This window comes from Ascaphus truei, chromosome 18 (genome assembly GCF_040206685.1).
Source record: "Ascaphus truei isolate aAscTru1 chromosome 18, aAscTru1.hap1, whole genome shotgun sequence".
Taxonomy (NCBI): Eukaryota; Metazoa; Chordata; class Amphibia; order Anura; family Ascaphidae; genus Ascaphus; species Ascaphus truei.
In genome coordinates this window covers 32867349-32883389 of record NC_134500.1, presented here as the reverse complement: position 1 = coordinate 32883389, position 16041 = coordinate 32867349, and the positions used below count along the sequence as shown (strand labels likewise).

Sequence of the window (16041 nt, the reverse complement as noted above, 5' to 3'; positions counted from 1 at the left end):
ACTAGGGAACATAACTATACACAAATGTGTCTGAATGCATCTAAAAATGAATCAATGTAATACAAATGTGTTAGAAAAAAAACTGACAATATGAGAGATATTGAAAAATTTGGAAAAAATGAACACAATAAGGAATAGTTCATATATCTTCTTAGTGTCTGTGTTGGAGCACACCAATAAAGTACCTTATTGCTTGGAGCTCAATGTCCAATTTTGGGAAGTACAGCAGGTATCTGTGTCTTGTGCTGGAAAGGAAATATGCAGTCACCTCTATTGTGAACTGCTCCTGACTCACGGTGGTAAGGTGGACCTTCCCGCTGATCAGACCACGTCACTTGTCCACTATGCCGATGGATTTCAGCTTCTTCATGCCTCGGTACTATCGCCATGTCGTCCCTTCTTAGGCTGCGCTTATAGTGACGGCGACGTCGCAGTATGCGCTTATAGTAGAAGCGACGGCTTGGGCGCGATTGCTGGAAGTCCAGCGACCGCAGCGTGACGTCACCGTCACTATAAGTGCAGCCTGAATAATTTGTATTACATTGAGACACATTTGTGTATACAGGCAGTCCTCGGTTATCCGACGCAATGCGTTACTCAATATGGCGTCGGATAGCGAAGCGTCGTAAAGCGAAACCCGTTTTCCCATAGGAACACTGTTTAAATTAAACGTTCCGTTCCTGAAGGCATTTTTAATGCTAAAATACACAAAATATTTTACTCAAACAATAAGATTATGCTGCACACACATACATTATGATGTAAAGATTCTATTTATTGAATCCAGAACTGTATAATAAAACTGTTAGACATGTTTAAAGGCGTAAATATACCACAAAACCTTCACACAGACTGATCTGGATGATTTCCCTGACTGCAGCTTTCTGATTGATATAATGTTGCAACTTTGCAAAGCGTCGTAAGAGCGTCGGATAAGCCATTTCGGCGTCGTAAAACCGGCCATAGGGATGCATTGGACAGCGTCGGATAAGCCATTCGTCGTAAAACGAAGCGTCGTAAAACGAGGACTAACTGTAGTTATGTTCCTAGTACTTTGATTCACTACCAACATTTTCTATATCCTACTGTCAAATAGGTTCCATTCCTTCCGTTATGTTTCTGCACCAAATGCTCTTTTTCACATAGATTGTGTTAAGACCAGCATTTAGGCAGCATTTACTAGACTTTATTTACCCTCTGTTTCTGTGCACTTGATAGAGATATATATGTGTATATATATATATACACACACACACACACACACACACACACACACACACACACACACACTCAATCCTTTTTGAAAGACAATACATGCAAGGTTTTTTTGATGCCCTTTTGTTGGGTGTTTTCCCATTTTCTGCTTTCCAATTACTCTATTACTGCCGCTCCATTACTGCTCTATTCTTACCCTATTTCTGTCCCATTACTACCCTATTATCCTACTACTATCCCATTACTGCCCAATTATTATCTTATTCTTGTCCCATTACTGCCCTATTATTACCCTATTCCTGTCCCATTACTGCCCTATTATTACCCTATTATTACCCTATTCCTGTCCCATTACTGCCCTACTATTAGACTTTTCTTGTCCCATTACTGCCCAATTATTGCCCTATTTACCCTATTACCCTATTCCTGTCCCATTCCTGCCCTATTATTACCCTATTCCTGTCCCATAATCCTATTCCTGTCCCATTACCCTATTCCTGTCCCATTACCCTATTCCTGTCCCATTACCCTACTCCTGTCCCATTACCCTACTCCTGTCCCATTACTATCCTACTCCTGTCCCATTACTACCCTACTCCTGTCCCATTACTACCCTACTCCTGTCCCATTACTACCCTACTCCTGTCCCATTACTACCCTACTCCTGTCCCATTACTACCCTACTCCTGTCCCATTACTACCCTACTCCTGTCCCATTACTACCCTACTCCTGTCCCATTACTACCCTACTCCTGTCCCATTACTACCCTACTCCTGTCCCATTACTACCCTACTCCTGTCCCATTACTACCCTACTCCTGTCCCATTACTACCCTACTCCTGTCCCATTACTACCCTACTCCTGTCCCATTACTACCCTACTCCTGTCCCATTACTACCCTACTCCTGTCCCATTACTACCCTACTCCTGTCCCATTACTACCCTACTCCTGTCCCATTACTACCCTACTCCTGTCCCATTACTACCCTACTACTGTCCCATTACTACCCTACTACTGTCCCATTACTACCGCCCCATTTCTGCCCTATTATTACCCTACTCCTGTCCCATTTCTGCCCTATTATTACCCTACTACTTTCCCATTACTGTCCTATTACCCTACTACTGTCCCATTACTGTCCTATTACCCTACTACTGTCCCATTACTGTCCTATTACCCTACTACTGTCTCATTACTACCGCCCCATTTCTGCCCTATTATTACCCTACTCCTGTCCCATTACTGCCCTATTACCCTACTACTTTCCCATTACTGCCCTATTACCGCCCCATTACTACCGCCCCATTACTGTCCTATTAGTACCCTACTACTGTCCCATTAATGCCCTATTATTACCCTACTACTATCCCATTAATGCCCTATTACCCTACTACTGTCCCATTAATGCCCTATTACCCTACTACTGTCCCATTAATGCCCTATTACCCTACTACTGTCCCATTAATGCCCTATTATTACCCTACTACTGTCCCATTAATGCCCTATTACCTTACTACTGTCCCATTAATGCCCTATTACTGTCCCATTAATGCCCTATTACCCTACTACTGTCCCCTTAATGCCCTATTATCACCCTACTAGTCCCATTACTGCCCCATTACCCTATTACCGTCCCATTACTACCCTACTACTGTCATTATTACAACCCGATTATTACTACTGTATTACAGTCCCATGACTACCCTATTAATCTACTACTGACCTATAATAACCTCATTACTGTCCTAATACTTATCATTATTACCCTATTACTGCCCATTATTACCCTAATACCTCTCATTATTACCCTATTAATGCCCATTACACTAATACTGCCCATTATTACCCCAATACTTTTCATTATTGCCCTATTACTGCCCAATAACCGCAACTAGTGACATTTAACCCCTTCATGGCTGGGGCAGCCCCGCCCTATACTATGAGCGCTGTATAGGGGCAGACACTTTATACAGGTGACCCGCCGCCGCCTCACTCACCCCGGGACTCGCCTCGGCCTCTCTCTCCCGGCCGCTGTCCCTGTCACCAGCCGCCGCCGCCGCCGCCATGTTGACACTGCCGGAGCAATCAGCCCGTGACGTCACTAAGAAGATTTTTTTTTTTTAAAAGACACATAACTTTATTAGCAAATATCAAAATCACAAAATAACTTTATCGGCATATAGCAATTAAACAATAAAGACAAATAACTTTATCGGCTAATTTAATAAAATGAATAAAGACAGATTTCTTTATTAACAAATATCAAATAAGACAATTAACTTTATTAACAAATATCAACTAAAGACAAGTAACTTTATTGGCGATATCAATTAAACAATAAAGACAAATAACTTTATTGGCAGATAACAGTTTTGTGTTTTAAACATCTTTATAAATCAATTTAATGTAACATAACTATGCAGCGCACCTTCCCCCACCCCCTGGGAGATATGGCGGCTGCTGTGTGTGCGTTACCTGTGGCTCACAGGAGACCTGATCCTCTGCTGCTGGGAGCCTGGGGTATGCCTGATCCGTCTGGTGACAGCGCCTCCACGTCTGCGGGATCCTGACAGCGCCGCACATTCACCTGTGCGGGATCATGACAGCACCTCCACCTGACAGTCCCGTGCCTCCACCTGCGTGGGATGCTGACAGTGCCACGCCTCCACCTGTGCGGGATCCTGACCGTGTCGTGCCTCCACCTGTGCTGGATCCTGACAGTGCCGCGCCTCCACCTGCACGGGATCCTCATAGCGCCTCCATCTGTGCGGGATCCTGACAGTACCTCCACCTGTGCAGGATCCTGAAAGCTCCTCCACCTGTGCGGGATCCTGACAGCGCCTCCACCTGCGCGGAATCCCAACAGTGCCGCGCCTCCACCTGTGCAGGATCCTGGCAGCACCACGTCTCCACCTGTGCGGGATCCTGAAAGCGCCTCCACCTGCGCCGGATCCTGACAGGGCCGTGCTTCCACCTGTGTGGGATCCTGACAGTGACGCACCTCCACCTGCACGGGATCCGCACAGTGCCTCCTTAAATACCTGCTCAGGCCAGACTCTCATTGCTGAGCATAACCTTGTGTGACGCCGTGCCTTGCTGCATCCTTTTATTGCTCCTGCCTTGTGCCTTGCCTGCCTTGTTCCTGATCTCCCTGCTGCCTGACCCTGCTTCGTTCACTGGACTCCGCATCTCTCCAATTCTCACCTGGCTACGTACGACCATCCTGATATCTACAACCCTGACCTTGACAAAGTACCCCAACGATCCGCTGCTCTCCAATCCTGACCTTGGCAAAGTACTCCAACGATCCGCTACTGTGAGGATTTAACGTTCTGGTGCTTCTGCCCCCTAACCCTTACTCGCCCACCTGATCCCCATGGCACTCAAGAGTGGCAACCTAGCGGTGGTACTTAAGCGCGGAGCGCGGGTACTGCGCGGCCCCCGTCGGCCTCTTCTGTCTCTGGGCGCAGGGCACGTTCCCGTTCCTCCGGCCTTGACGCGCGGTGCGCGGTCTCCCGGTCGGTTTGCGGTCTCCGCCGCTCGGTCCCGCCCCCGTCCTGACGTCAGGACTACGCGGCGTGGTTGTGCTCCTCATTCCGCCTCTGTTCCCGCGGGCCCCGCCTCTGGCCTCTGCCCTCGTACTGGCGCGGGTGTCGTGGCGCGCGACCGGGTCAACTATGTGTTACGCGGGTTGCGCACGGCGCGCGGGTTGCGCACACACTGATGCAGTCGCAATAGGACGCACCTGCATGATCCAGCAGCCTATCCGGAACCGCAGCCCCACTTCCTGGTTGCCTCCCATTGGTGGGAGGTCCTTTAAATATACTCTCAGAACTCTCAGTCATTGCCGAGCATAACTCCAGTTTGTGTGACGCTGTTACTCACTACTCCGTGCCTGTCTGCCTGTACCTTGCTGCCTGACCCTGCCTGGAACTTGTACCTTGTGATATTCTCCTGCGCTGACCTTTGGCTTTGGATACAACGACTCTACTCTCTCCTGCACTGACCTGGCATTGGAATTCAACGACGCTGCTCTCTCTTGCACTGACCCTGGCTTTGGCTTTACGACTACTCTACGCTCTCCAATCCTGATTCCGGCTACGTACCCCAACGATCCGCTACTCTATACTCCTAGACCCGGCAAGTACCTTACTTACGCTGTCTTCTATTACCATGATCCGGCCTGCAAGACTATCCTACACTCTAGACGCGCCCTCGTAGTTGTGGTCGGTGTTCTGTACCAATCCCTACCTCAGCCCTGCGGTCGTGCCTCGTTTGTGGTGAGCTACGCTTAACATTATGCTCGGCCAAACAAACTTCGAAATCGCTGAGGTAGGAAGAGTCCTGAGCACGCACGCCAACACCCTGTCAAGTCTTGAAAATAAATGGGAGTCTAATGACCAAAACTTGAGAACCCTCTGAGAGGATTTTAGAACCTTATTCCTCCACCTCCAAGGGCCTCACCCGGATTCCGTGCAATCGGTCACTAGTACCCCTCCCATGCCTGCTTATCTGTCCAAACCACGACTTCCCACGCCCAATCAGTATGGGGGAAATCCTCACGAGTGTCGGAGCTTCCTTAACCAATGTTTCTTTCAGTTTGAGATTAATTCTTCCCGCTTTTTTTCTTCCCGTTCCAAGGTAGCCTACATAATTTCTCTCCTCGTTGATGATGCTCTTGCCTGGGCCTCTCCCATCTGGGAGCGAAGATCCGACCTCACCCAAAGCATTGAAGCTTTTACCAAGGAATTCCGCAGGGTGTTCGATACACCAGGTCAAAGGTTATCTGCAGCTTCTGTTCTTTTCTTTATTTCTCAGGGTACCCGCTCTGTCGCCCGTTATGCACTCGAGTTTAGGACTATTGCCACAGAGATGGATTGGAACGGAGAATCTTTGTCTGCTGCCTTCTGGCAGGGATTGTCTGACACTGTGAAAGATGAACTTGCGACTCATGATCGGCCTACTGATCTGGAGGATCTCATTGTGGTCTGCATCAAGGTGGACTATCGCCTCCAGTAAAGAAGGACTGAGAGACGACTTCGTTGCACGGTTACTCCCAGGATTAACCCCAACCAGGTGGGTCAGTTTGAATTTCCTGTCCCAGATTCTTCTGAACCTATGGAATTGGGAGTCACTACGCTCTTGCGCACTGAGAAGCAACGCAGCATAGATGCTGGACTTTGTCTATATTGTGGGGTCCTGGACATTTCTCTTTCTCTTGTCCCAACAAGGCGGGAAACGCAAGGTTCCCATGAGGCCTAGGGGAGTCTCATTGGGAATGATCTCTCTTTCCCCTATAGCTACTTCTAATCCCACAAAGATCCTTGTGCCTATCCCCTTGTCCGGTAAGGGAATCTCTGTCCCCACTTTGGCCTTTCTTGATTTGGGTGCCGGGGCAACTTTATTGATCAGAGTGTTGCAGAGCACCACAAGATCCCTTTAGTGTGCAAGAAGAACCCTATTGCCTTGGAGGCCATTGATGGAAGACCACTTCAGCCTGCATTCATCTCGTTGGAGACCCAGATTATTCTGCTAAAGTCTGTAAATAACCATGTGGAAGATATTTATTTGAATGCCATTCACACTCCCTCTATTGCAGTAATCTTGGGCCTACCCTGGTTACAAGGTCATAATCCACGGATTGATTGGTTGAGCAAGGAACCTATTCAGTGGAGTTCGTACTGCGTTCAAAATTGTCTTGAAGGCTCAGGTAGCGTTTGTGCAACTACCGTATCAGGAGACAAAGAAAGGGTGCAACTGCCGGAGGAATACACCGACTTCAAGGATGTCTTTGACAAAGTCAAGTCTGAAATACTTCATCCACATCGCCTCTACGATTGTCCCATCGAATTACTTCCAGGAACGACACCGCCTAGAGGAGCATCCTATCCTTTGTCTATGCCTGAAACTAAAGCCATGAAAGAATACATCGCTGAGAATCTTCTGAGGGGCTTAATCCGCAAATCCACATCTCCCACTGGGGCCGGGTTTTTCTTCGTTACGAAAAAAGATGGGACCCTGCGGCCTTGTATTGATTATCGTGGACTCAACAAAATTACTATTAAAAATCGCTATCCTCTTCCTCTCATATCCAAACGTTTTGATCGTCTTCAAGGAGCTAAAACCTTCTCCAAATTGGATCTACGGGGTGCGTATAACCTTATCAGAATCCGTCAATATGACGAATGGAAAACTGCATTCAATACCCTGGACGGACACTACGAGTACTTGGTCATGCCTTTCGGTCTTTGTAATGCCCCAGCTGTGTTCCAAGATTTTGACAATGAGATATTCAGAGATCTTCTCAATTCCTTTGTAATTATGTACTTGGACGATATTCTAATTTTTTCTAAGTCTCTGGAGGAACATGTAGGACACGTCAAATAAGTACTACGTCTTCTACGAGAGAACCATTTATTCGCTAAACTTGAAAAATTTAACTTTCACCAATCTTCTACTGTTTTCTTAGGATACATCGTTTTGGATTCCGGCCTCACGATGGATCCTGCCAAAGTCAAAGCAGTTCTAGATTGGCCTCAACCCACCATCTCAAGGCTGTACAGCTCTTCCTGGGGTTTTCCAATTATTATCGCAGATTTATTTTCAATTTCTCTTCTTTAGTAGCTTCTCTGACGGCTCTTACCCAAAAAGGAGCAGATCCCTCGTCTTGGTCTTCCGCTGCATTTAAATCTTTTGATCTCTTAACGAAAGCGTTCGTATCCGCCCCGGTTCTGGTTCATCCTGATCCAAATCTCCCCTTTACCCTCGAGGTGGATGCATCTGATGTCGGTGTAGGCGCTGTTCTGTCCCAGAGAAAAAAATCCTCAGGCCAGGTTGCATCCTTGTGCTTTTTTCTCCAAAAAAATTTCCGCAGCTGAACGTAACTATGATATTGGGAATCGTGAACTTTTGGCCATGAAACTTGCATTAGAAGAATGGAGACACCTTTTAGAAGGAACATAGATGCCTATAACAATTCTTACGGATCACAAGAATTTGTTGTATATCGAAAGGAGCTCGTCGTCTGGGAGCCCGCCAAGCCAGATGGTCACTCTTCTTTTCAAGGTTCAACTTTGTTATCTCCTATCTTCCTGAGACAAAAAAATGTTAAAGCGGATGCTCTGTCCCGTCAATTTTCGCTTGAGGATAATTCTGAGGATCAACTCATGTCTATTCTTCCACCCAAACTCATTCTTTCTTCCACTAACTTTGAAGCTTTAATGGATATCGTCCTTCAGGAAAATCAGATTCCCGACAATCTTACGGTTCCTGAGGGTCGTCTGTTTACTTCTCCCTCTTTGCGCAAACAGGTCCTGGAATGGCGGCACTCTTCTAAATTGGCAGATCATCCCGGGGCAAAAAGGACATTGGATCTCATCTCCCGGACTTTCTGGTGGCCTCGGATGCAGAACGATGTTAAGGACTTTGTACTTGCATGCCCAACTTGTGCCAGGACTAAGACTTCTAGAAACCTCCCTGCTGGGTTACTTCAGCCATTACCTGTCCCGGTTCGGCCATGGACACACTTATCCATGGATTTCGTGGTGGATTTACCTAATTCTAAAGGTATGAACACTATTCTTGTAGTAGTAGATCGGTTCTCCAAGCAATCACATTTTGTACCTCTCAAAGCCCTGCCTAGCTCTCCCAAACTTGCTGAGATATTCATCAAAGAGATCTTTCGTCTACACGGGGTTCCAACAGTGATTGTATCTGATAGAGGATCGCAGTTTATATCTACATTTTGGCACTCCTTTTGTCTCCAGTTGGGCATATCTCTTCACTTTTCTTCAGGGTATCACCCGCAAACTAATGGACAGACGGAGAGGACTAACCAGTCTTTAGAGCAATTCATTCGGTGCTTCATGTTCGATTCCCAGGACGATTGGTCGGAGCTCCTTCCTTGGGCGGAATTCGCACACAATAACCTTCGTAGTGAATCAACCACTGAATCTCCCTTTTTCATAAATTACGGATTCCATCCAGCTACTCTTCCTCTTACTGTTTCTACCTCAGGGGTCTCAGCCGCCGACGACAGGATCAGGGAACATCAAGTTCTATGGAGAAGGACTCAAAGGAACATCAAATCAGCTATCGAGCAACAGAAACGTCAGGCTAATCGCCATCGTAGACCAGCTCCTAAATTTAAGCCCAGTGACAAAGTCTGGCTATCTTCAAAAAATATTAGGCTAAAGGTTCCGTCAAAGAAGTTTGCACCTAGATTCCTCGGTCCGTTCTCTATTTCTGAAAAAATCAATCCGGTAGCTTATCGCTTGTCTTTACCTCCTTCCATGAGAATTCCCTCAGTTTTTCATGTATCCTTGCTCAAACCTGTGATCCAGAACGCTCATTCCATTCCCGTTCTCCCCGCCACTTCCGTATTGGTCCAGGGTCAGCCCGAATACGAAATCCAATCTATCCTGGATTCCAAATTCTCTCGAGGCTCCTTACATTATCTTGTTCATTGGAAGGGATTCGGTCCTGAGGAGAGATCGTGGGTCCCTAGTCATAGGATTCATGCGGCAATGATGGTCAGGAACTTCCATTTGAACTTTCCAGAGAAGCCTTCATGGATTCGCCCGGAAATTGCTCCTAGAGGGGTGGGGGGGGGGGGGGGGGTACTGTGAGGATTCGCCGTTCTGGTGCTTCTGTCCCCTTAACCCTTACTCACCCATCTGATCCCCGTGGCACTGAAGAGAGGCAACCTAACGGTGGTACTTACGCGTGGCGCGTGAGTCCCATCGGCCTCTTCTGTCTCTGGGCGCAGGGCGCGCTCCTGTTCCTCTGGCCTTGATGCGCGGCACGTGTGCGGTGCACGGTCTCCCCGTCGGTCTGCAGTCTCTGCCCCTCGTCCCCGCCCTGACGTCAGGACCACGCGGCGTGGCTGTGTTCCGTGCTCCTCCTCTGTTCCTACGGGCTCCGCCTCTGGTCTCCGCCCCCGTACTGGCACGGGTGTCGTGGCACGCGATGACGGCGCATGACCGGGTCGCCAGCGTGATGTGCAGGTTGCGCGCACACTCTGATCCGGTCTCAATTGGCTGTGCAATAGAACGCACCTGCACGATCCAGCAGCCTATCAGGAACCGCAGCCCCACTTCCTGGTTGCCTCCCATTGGTGGGGGGTCCATTAAATATACTCTCTACACTCCCTTGCCGAGCATAACTCCAGTTGGTGTGATGCTGAACTTCATTACTTCGTGCCTGTCTGCCTTTACCTTGCTGCCAGACCCTGCCTGGAACTTACCTTGGCTTTGGATACGACGACTCTACTCTCTCCTGCACTGACCCTGGCTTTGACTCAATGACTACTCTACTCTCTCTGATCCTGACTCCGGCTACGTACCCTACACTCCTAGACCCGGAAAGTACCACGTTTACGCTGTCTTCTATTACCCTGATCCGGCCTGCAAGATTATCCTACACTCTAGACACGCCCTCGCGGTTGTGGTCGGCGTACTATATCAATTCGTACCTCAGCCCCGCGGTCGCGCCTCGTTTGTGGTGAGCTACGCGTTACAACAAGATATCTGATGTAAAGATAGAACAATGTGGGATCCCCGGCGCTATGAAATTACCCCAGTCCATAGAGTTGTCCATAGGGCTCTAAAGTCCTGTTAATGGTTAATGCAGAAGTGAAGCAAGGAATCTACTGCTGGCACCTCAGTAATCCTCCTATAGATAAATAGATAAGGAAAAACACACCATTGCGCAGTATCAAGCACTAAGCTGCAGTTCTATAAACCAGAATAAATGCCTACTCACAAGAATAAATCTTGATATGTTCGATTGAGAGAATCTGTTCTTTTGCCTGCGTCTTCTCCTTGACCCCACATGTTGTCACTGCTCGGTCAGCCTCTTCTGTTAGTTCACCACAGCATGTACTTGGCCGCAATAAAACAATTACGATGTGCCGTCCGCAACTTGTGATCGGGTGCTGGGTATAACGCAAAGTGCTGCGAGCGCTCTCACTGCTCGCAGCCCCAAATCCGGCGCAACTCTCCACGCACCTCGCTGACGTCACACAGAGGTGCCACCACAACCCTCCTTGCCGACGGACACTTCAACTCCTCCTTCCCAAACGCGTTTCGTGACGCAAAGGCCGTCACTTTCTCTGATGTGTAGTAGGTTACAATGCACACACGAGTACATTGCAGAAGCTAATGAAGGATCGCTCATAGTAAGGCCGCGCTTATAGTACTGGCGACAGCGACGCAACGTCGCGTCAAAACAAATGCATTGCCACCGTCGCGTGTGCTTATAATAAGCGCGACGCGACGGCTTGGTCGCGATCGCTGGAAGTCACTTCAATTTTACTTTTCCAGCGACCGCTGTCACGGTAACTTATGACAAGATATAACAAACAGATGATATAGAATGTTCAGCGCTCGTGCTGCAGGTATATAAAATATTGGAATAAAAGTCCCCTTGCTGCATGTGTGTGGAGCGTCTCCCCGAACAGCTCCCAGAACAAGGTGATCCCCCAAAAGGGGGGGGGGGGGGCACCCTGGAATACAAGAAGAAAAAGTGCACTCAATGCACACCAGGGATTAAAATAATATCATTTATTAATAAACAATTCACTGAGGGGATCCAACCCCACCTCAGTTATAAAGGGTCACACAGCTAGGTTCAGTTACAATGAACATGAACCCTAGGATAAACAATAATTACTCTAAATCCATTAACAGCATAACACACAGAAAAATAAAAACGGAATAAAAAAGACAGTGTTAAATAAATAAAACAGAACAATTGATCCTGAATTGATCCTGAATTGACTGAGATGTTATTGAACAACTAGCTAAGACTGGCAGGGGGAGACGGAGACTCACACTGAAGCCAGAGGCGGGTCCGTAGTGCGAAACGCGTAGAGGTCACGACAGGTCATCCTGCGCGTGTTGCTGACGGGCTGAGACGGTGCCTGCAAGAAGCCCAGGCAGTGGTTCCATCTCTGCGGTGACGTGATCCGGATCTCCATACGTTTGCCGCGGACCCGCCTCTGGCTTCAGTGTGAGTCTCCGTCTCCCCCTGCCAGTCTTTTTCTTCTAAGATATAACAAACACCAAATATCTGGGTTGAACTGAACGAGGCTTAGATATAATAAAATATATTTATTCCTTAAAAAGGTGAACATAGCAATATAGTACAATTAACAGGCAAGAAGGTAACACTTACTTAGGGTTGGGGAATGGAGAAGCATCAGCTAGCAATTCTCCGGCAATCTGGTGACATTCAAGGTGAAATCAGAAGAACAACAAAAACTGTAGGGTTGACACAGTTTATATACCTTTGTCACTCTATTCTTAACATTGAATACAGACTATTGGTGAACAAATTATCTGTATCCAATCCCTAACGTGGAAACACAGTTTAACCCATGCCCCCCAGCTAGTTAGCCCATGCGTACTGGGACTCTGAGGGTCTTATTTCTGTAGCCCCATAATTAAATCAGGGGTGACGACCAGTCTACCAGATGAAGTATCTGGCAGGATCTTCAGTGTTTGTAGGTGTAGATATAACACTTACAAACCACTCCAGTTTGATGCTTCTCTGCCCTCAGGTAAACAGTTAGAGTGGCAGAGTCTTTTGATCAGTACTTGGTTCCTAGTGTAAACAATCAGGGCAGTTAACTTTTAATCACAGGGCTTATGCTAAATCATCCGGCTGCCCTTCCTAACCTATTAGCATAACAAATGGAGTCTGCATTTTCAGAGCAGATCCAAAATACCATATACACTTTAATATCTTCACATATTAATAAGTTCCGTTCTGGTGGGCCAAGTGGGTCAAAATTTGCCAGTTTTTAATGCCTACAGTGACTCTACATATTGGCCAAATTTCAACTCTCTGCGACCTCCAGAACCAGAGATACAGAAATGCACTTTAAAACATTTTTAAAATACAGGATTATAATGAAACATGGGAACAGGGGAACATACATTTTCCTGACATGACAAGGTGTAAGCCACATTCCTGGACCGCAGTCCAGTTAACCCCTTGCCTCCCTGGTGAGGTCAGGGGGTGGCCATATGGGGGGCAATCCCTTTAATACCGGGCCAACCCCCCTCTCCCTCTACACCTCCCCTTCTTAATGGGTGACCTGTGGCCCACTGGCCCTGATGGGGAGTGGGGCACTGCTGGCACCCTTAACGAACTCAGTCTCAGAGGGATAGTCCTGACGTGAGGGTCCATCAGCATTGCTGTTTTCACTACCCTTTTTGTGCTGAATAGTAAACTCAAACTCTTGTAAGGCCAAGCTCCACCTTAGCAACTTGGCATTCTCCCCTGATGCCCTCTGCAGCCAACTCAGGGGGTTGTGGTCTGTGAGGACCGTGAAAGCCCTTCCATACACATAGGGCTGGAGTTTTTTGAGTGCCCACACAATGGCCAAGCACTCTTTCTCAATGGGGGCATAGGCCACTTCTCTGGGGAGTAGTTTTCGGCTGAGGTACACAATAGGGTCCTCTCTGCCATCGTACCCCACTTGGCTCAACACAGCCCCAATGCCATAGTCCGAGGCATCAGTCTGTATAAGGAAATGTTTGGTATAGTCCGGGGCAGCCAGTATGGGGGCCCCAGCAAGCGCAGTTTTCAGTGCCTGGAAAGCAGTTTCACAGGCAGGAGTCCAGGTGATAAGCACAGGCAGTTGCTTCTTAGTCAAATCAGTCAGGGGTTTGGCCACGGCGCTGTCTGTGGGACAAACTTCCTATAGTACCCTGTGGTGCCCAAAAATGCCATGACCTGTTTCTTGGTTTTTGGAACAGGCCACTGAACTATGGCTTCTACCTTGGCTGGCTCTGGTTTGAGGTGCCCTCCACCCACCCTGTGCCCTAAGTACAGGACCTCTGCCATCCCTACCATACACTTAGTGGGTTTGAAGGTAAGCCCAGCCTCCCTGATCCTATCCAGCACCGCAGCTACATGTCCTAAGTGGGAGTCCCAGGAATTACTAAAGATAGCAATGTCATCTAAGTAAGCCCTGGCATAGCTCTGCATCCCTTCCAGTAACCTATTGACCAGGCGTTGGAAGGTAGCCGGGGCATTCTTCATCCCAAATGGCATAACCAAAAACTCATAGAGGCCACTTGGAGTGATGAATGCTGACTTCTCCCTAGCCTCCAGGGTCAGGGGGATTTGCCAATAGCCTTTGCTCAAATCCATAGTGGTCAGATACCTTGCCCCCGCGAGTTCATCCAGTTACTCATCCATGCGGGGCATGGGGTAGGCATCTGACACCGTCCCAGCGTTGAGCAAGCGGTAGTCCACACAAAACCGGGTGGTCTTGTCCTTCTTAGGGACTAGAACTACTGGACTTGCCCAAGGACTCTGGGATGGAGTAATTACCTCTAGGGTCAGCATCTCCTCTATCTCCCTTTCCATACTGATCTTGACCTCTGCTGACACTCTATAAGCGTGCTTATGCAGTGGCTGCAGATCCCCTGTGTGCACTGGGTGTTTTGTGAGATGTATGGTCCCTGGCATGTCAGTGAAGAGGACGCTAAACTTAGCTAGCATGTCCCTGGCTTCTACCTGCTGCCTAGCACTCAACTGTGCCCCTATCTCTACCTGCTCCACATTGTTTCCCTGCCTAGCCTCCCCTAGAAACCGAGAAGTTGAAACGCGTAGAGTGACGTTGCCGAACTAACCGGAACCTCTGGAAGCGGATGTCGTCACTTCCGGTCTTCGGTGAGATGCTTCCGTGACACGCACGCCAGTACAGAGGAACAGCTGAGATACCACTCATCCAGTCCGCAGAGATCCACTGATTGAGATCTAAATGCTTGTTTGTATCTTACACCATGTGAGTTTATTGGATTCTTTCTACTTTTATAAAATTTCTTGTACAGTCTGCACTATGTCCGGTTTTATTCAGTATTAAGGGCCCACTGGAAAGATTTACCAGATCGAGAGTGTTGTGCCTATTTGACCACATCGTTGTCATTACACCATTTAAAGATACCATTGCGTGTCCAGTTGCATCTCACGTTTGTGAGTATTCTGACCATAGACTTTGCCATCATTTAACTCACGTTATTGTTACAGTACAATACTGCACCATCAGTTTATGTTTTTGTTTTCACATGTTTGCGCTTCCTGATGATCCTTACCCTACCCTAGGAGATCAGGCAGAGCAGTGCTCTCCGGATCCTCCAGCAGTGGGCTACAAATGGCTATCACTGCTCCCATACTCGGTGCTCTGTATTCTTTCAGCATATTGGCGTGATATGTCTTGTGCCTCTCAGGCTCTACCTGTACAACGTAGTTGTACTCATTCACCTTTCGGATAACCAAGTACGGTCCCGACCAGGCAGCCATCAACTTGTTCTCCCGAGTGGGTTTGAGAACAAGCACCTGCTGTCCTGGGATGAATTCTCTGCTATGGGCATTCCGGTCATACCATTGCTTTTGCTTGGTCTGAGCGGCCCTGAGGTGGTCCTGGGCCACCCCCATGAGCATCTCTAACCGGTCTCGGAGATCTACTACATACTGGATCACTGAAGCATCAGTAGCAGTAGCCTCCCCTTCCCATCCCTCACGGAATAGGTCCAGAGGTCCACGTACCCTGCGGCTATATAGTAGCTCGAAGGGGGAGAAGCCTGTAGATTCCTGCGGTACCTCTCGGTAGGCAAACAGCAAGTGCTGCAGGTGAATCTCCCAGTCTTTCCCCTCCACCTCTATAAAGGTCCGAAGAATCTGCTTCAGGGTACCGTTAAACCTCTCACATAATCCGTTTGCCTGGGGATGGTAAGGGGTAGTGCGCCGGTGCTGTACACTGCAGGCATCCCAGAGACAATGTAACAGTTCACTCATGAACTGCGACCCC

At 48.1% G+C, this 16041-nt stretch overlaps 1 protein-coding gene across 2 annotated transcripts in view; it reads right to left on the bottom strand.

The window, feature by feature from the left end:
* IREB2 (iron responsive element binding protein 2) overlaps positions 1–3317 on the bottom strand; it is a 51115-nt gene extending 47798 nt beyond the window's left edge. For both annotated transcript variants that reach the window (XM_075576062.1, XM_075576063.1), the window contains exon 1: positions 3215–3317. In XM_075576062.1, coding sequence (XP_075432177.1) covers positions 3215–3283 — 69 coding nt within the window. In that variant the 5' untranslated portion in view covers positions 3284–3317. The remainder of the gene's footprint in view (positions 1–3214) is intronic.
* Between the last annotated feature and the right edge of the window lie 12724 nt (positions 3318–16041).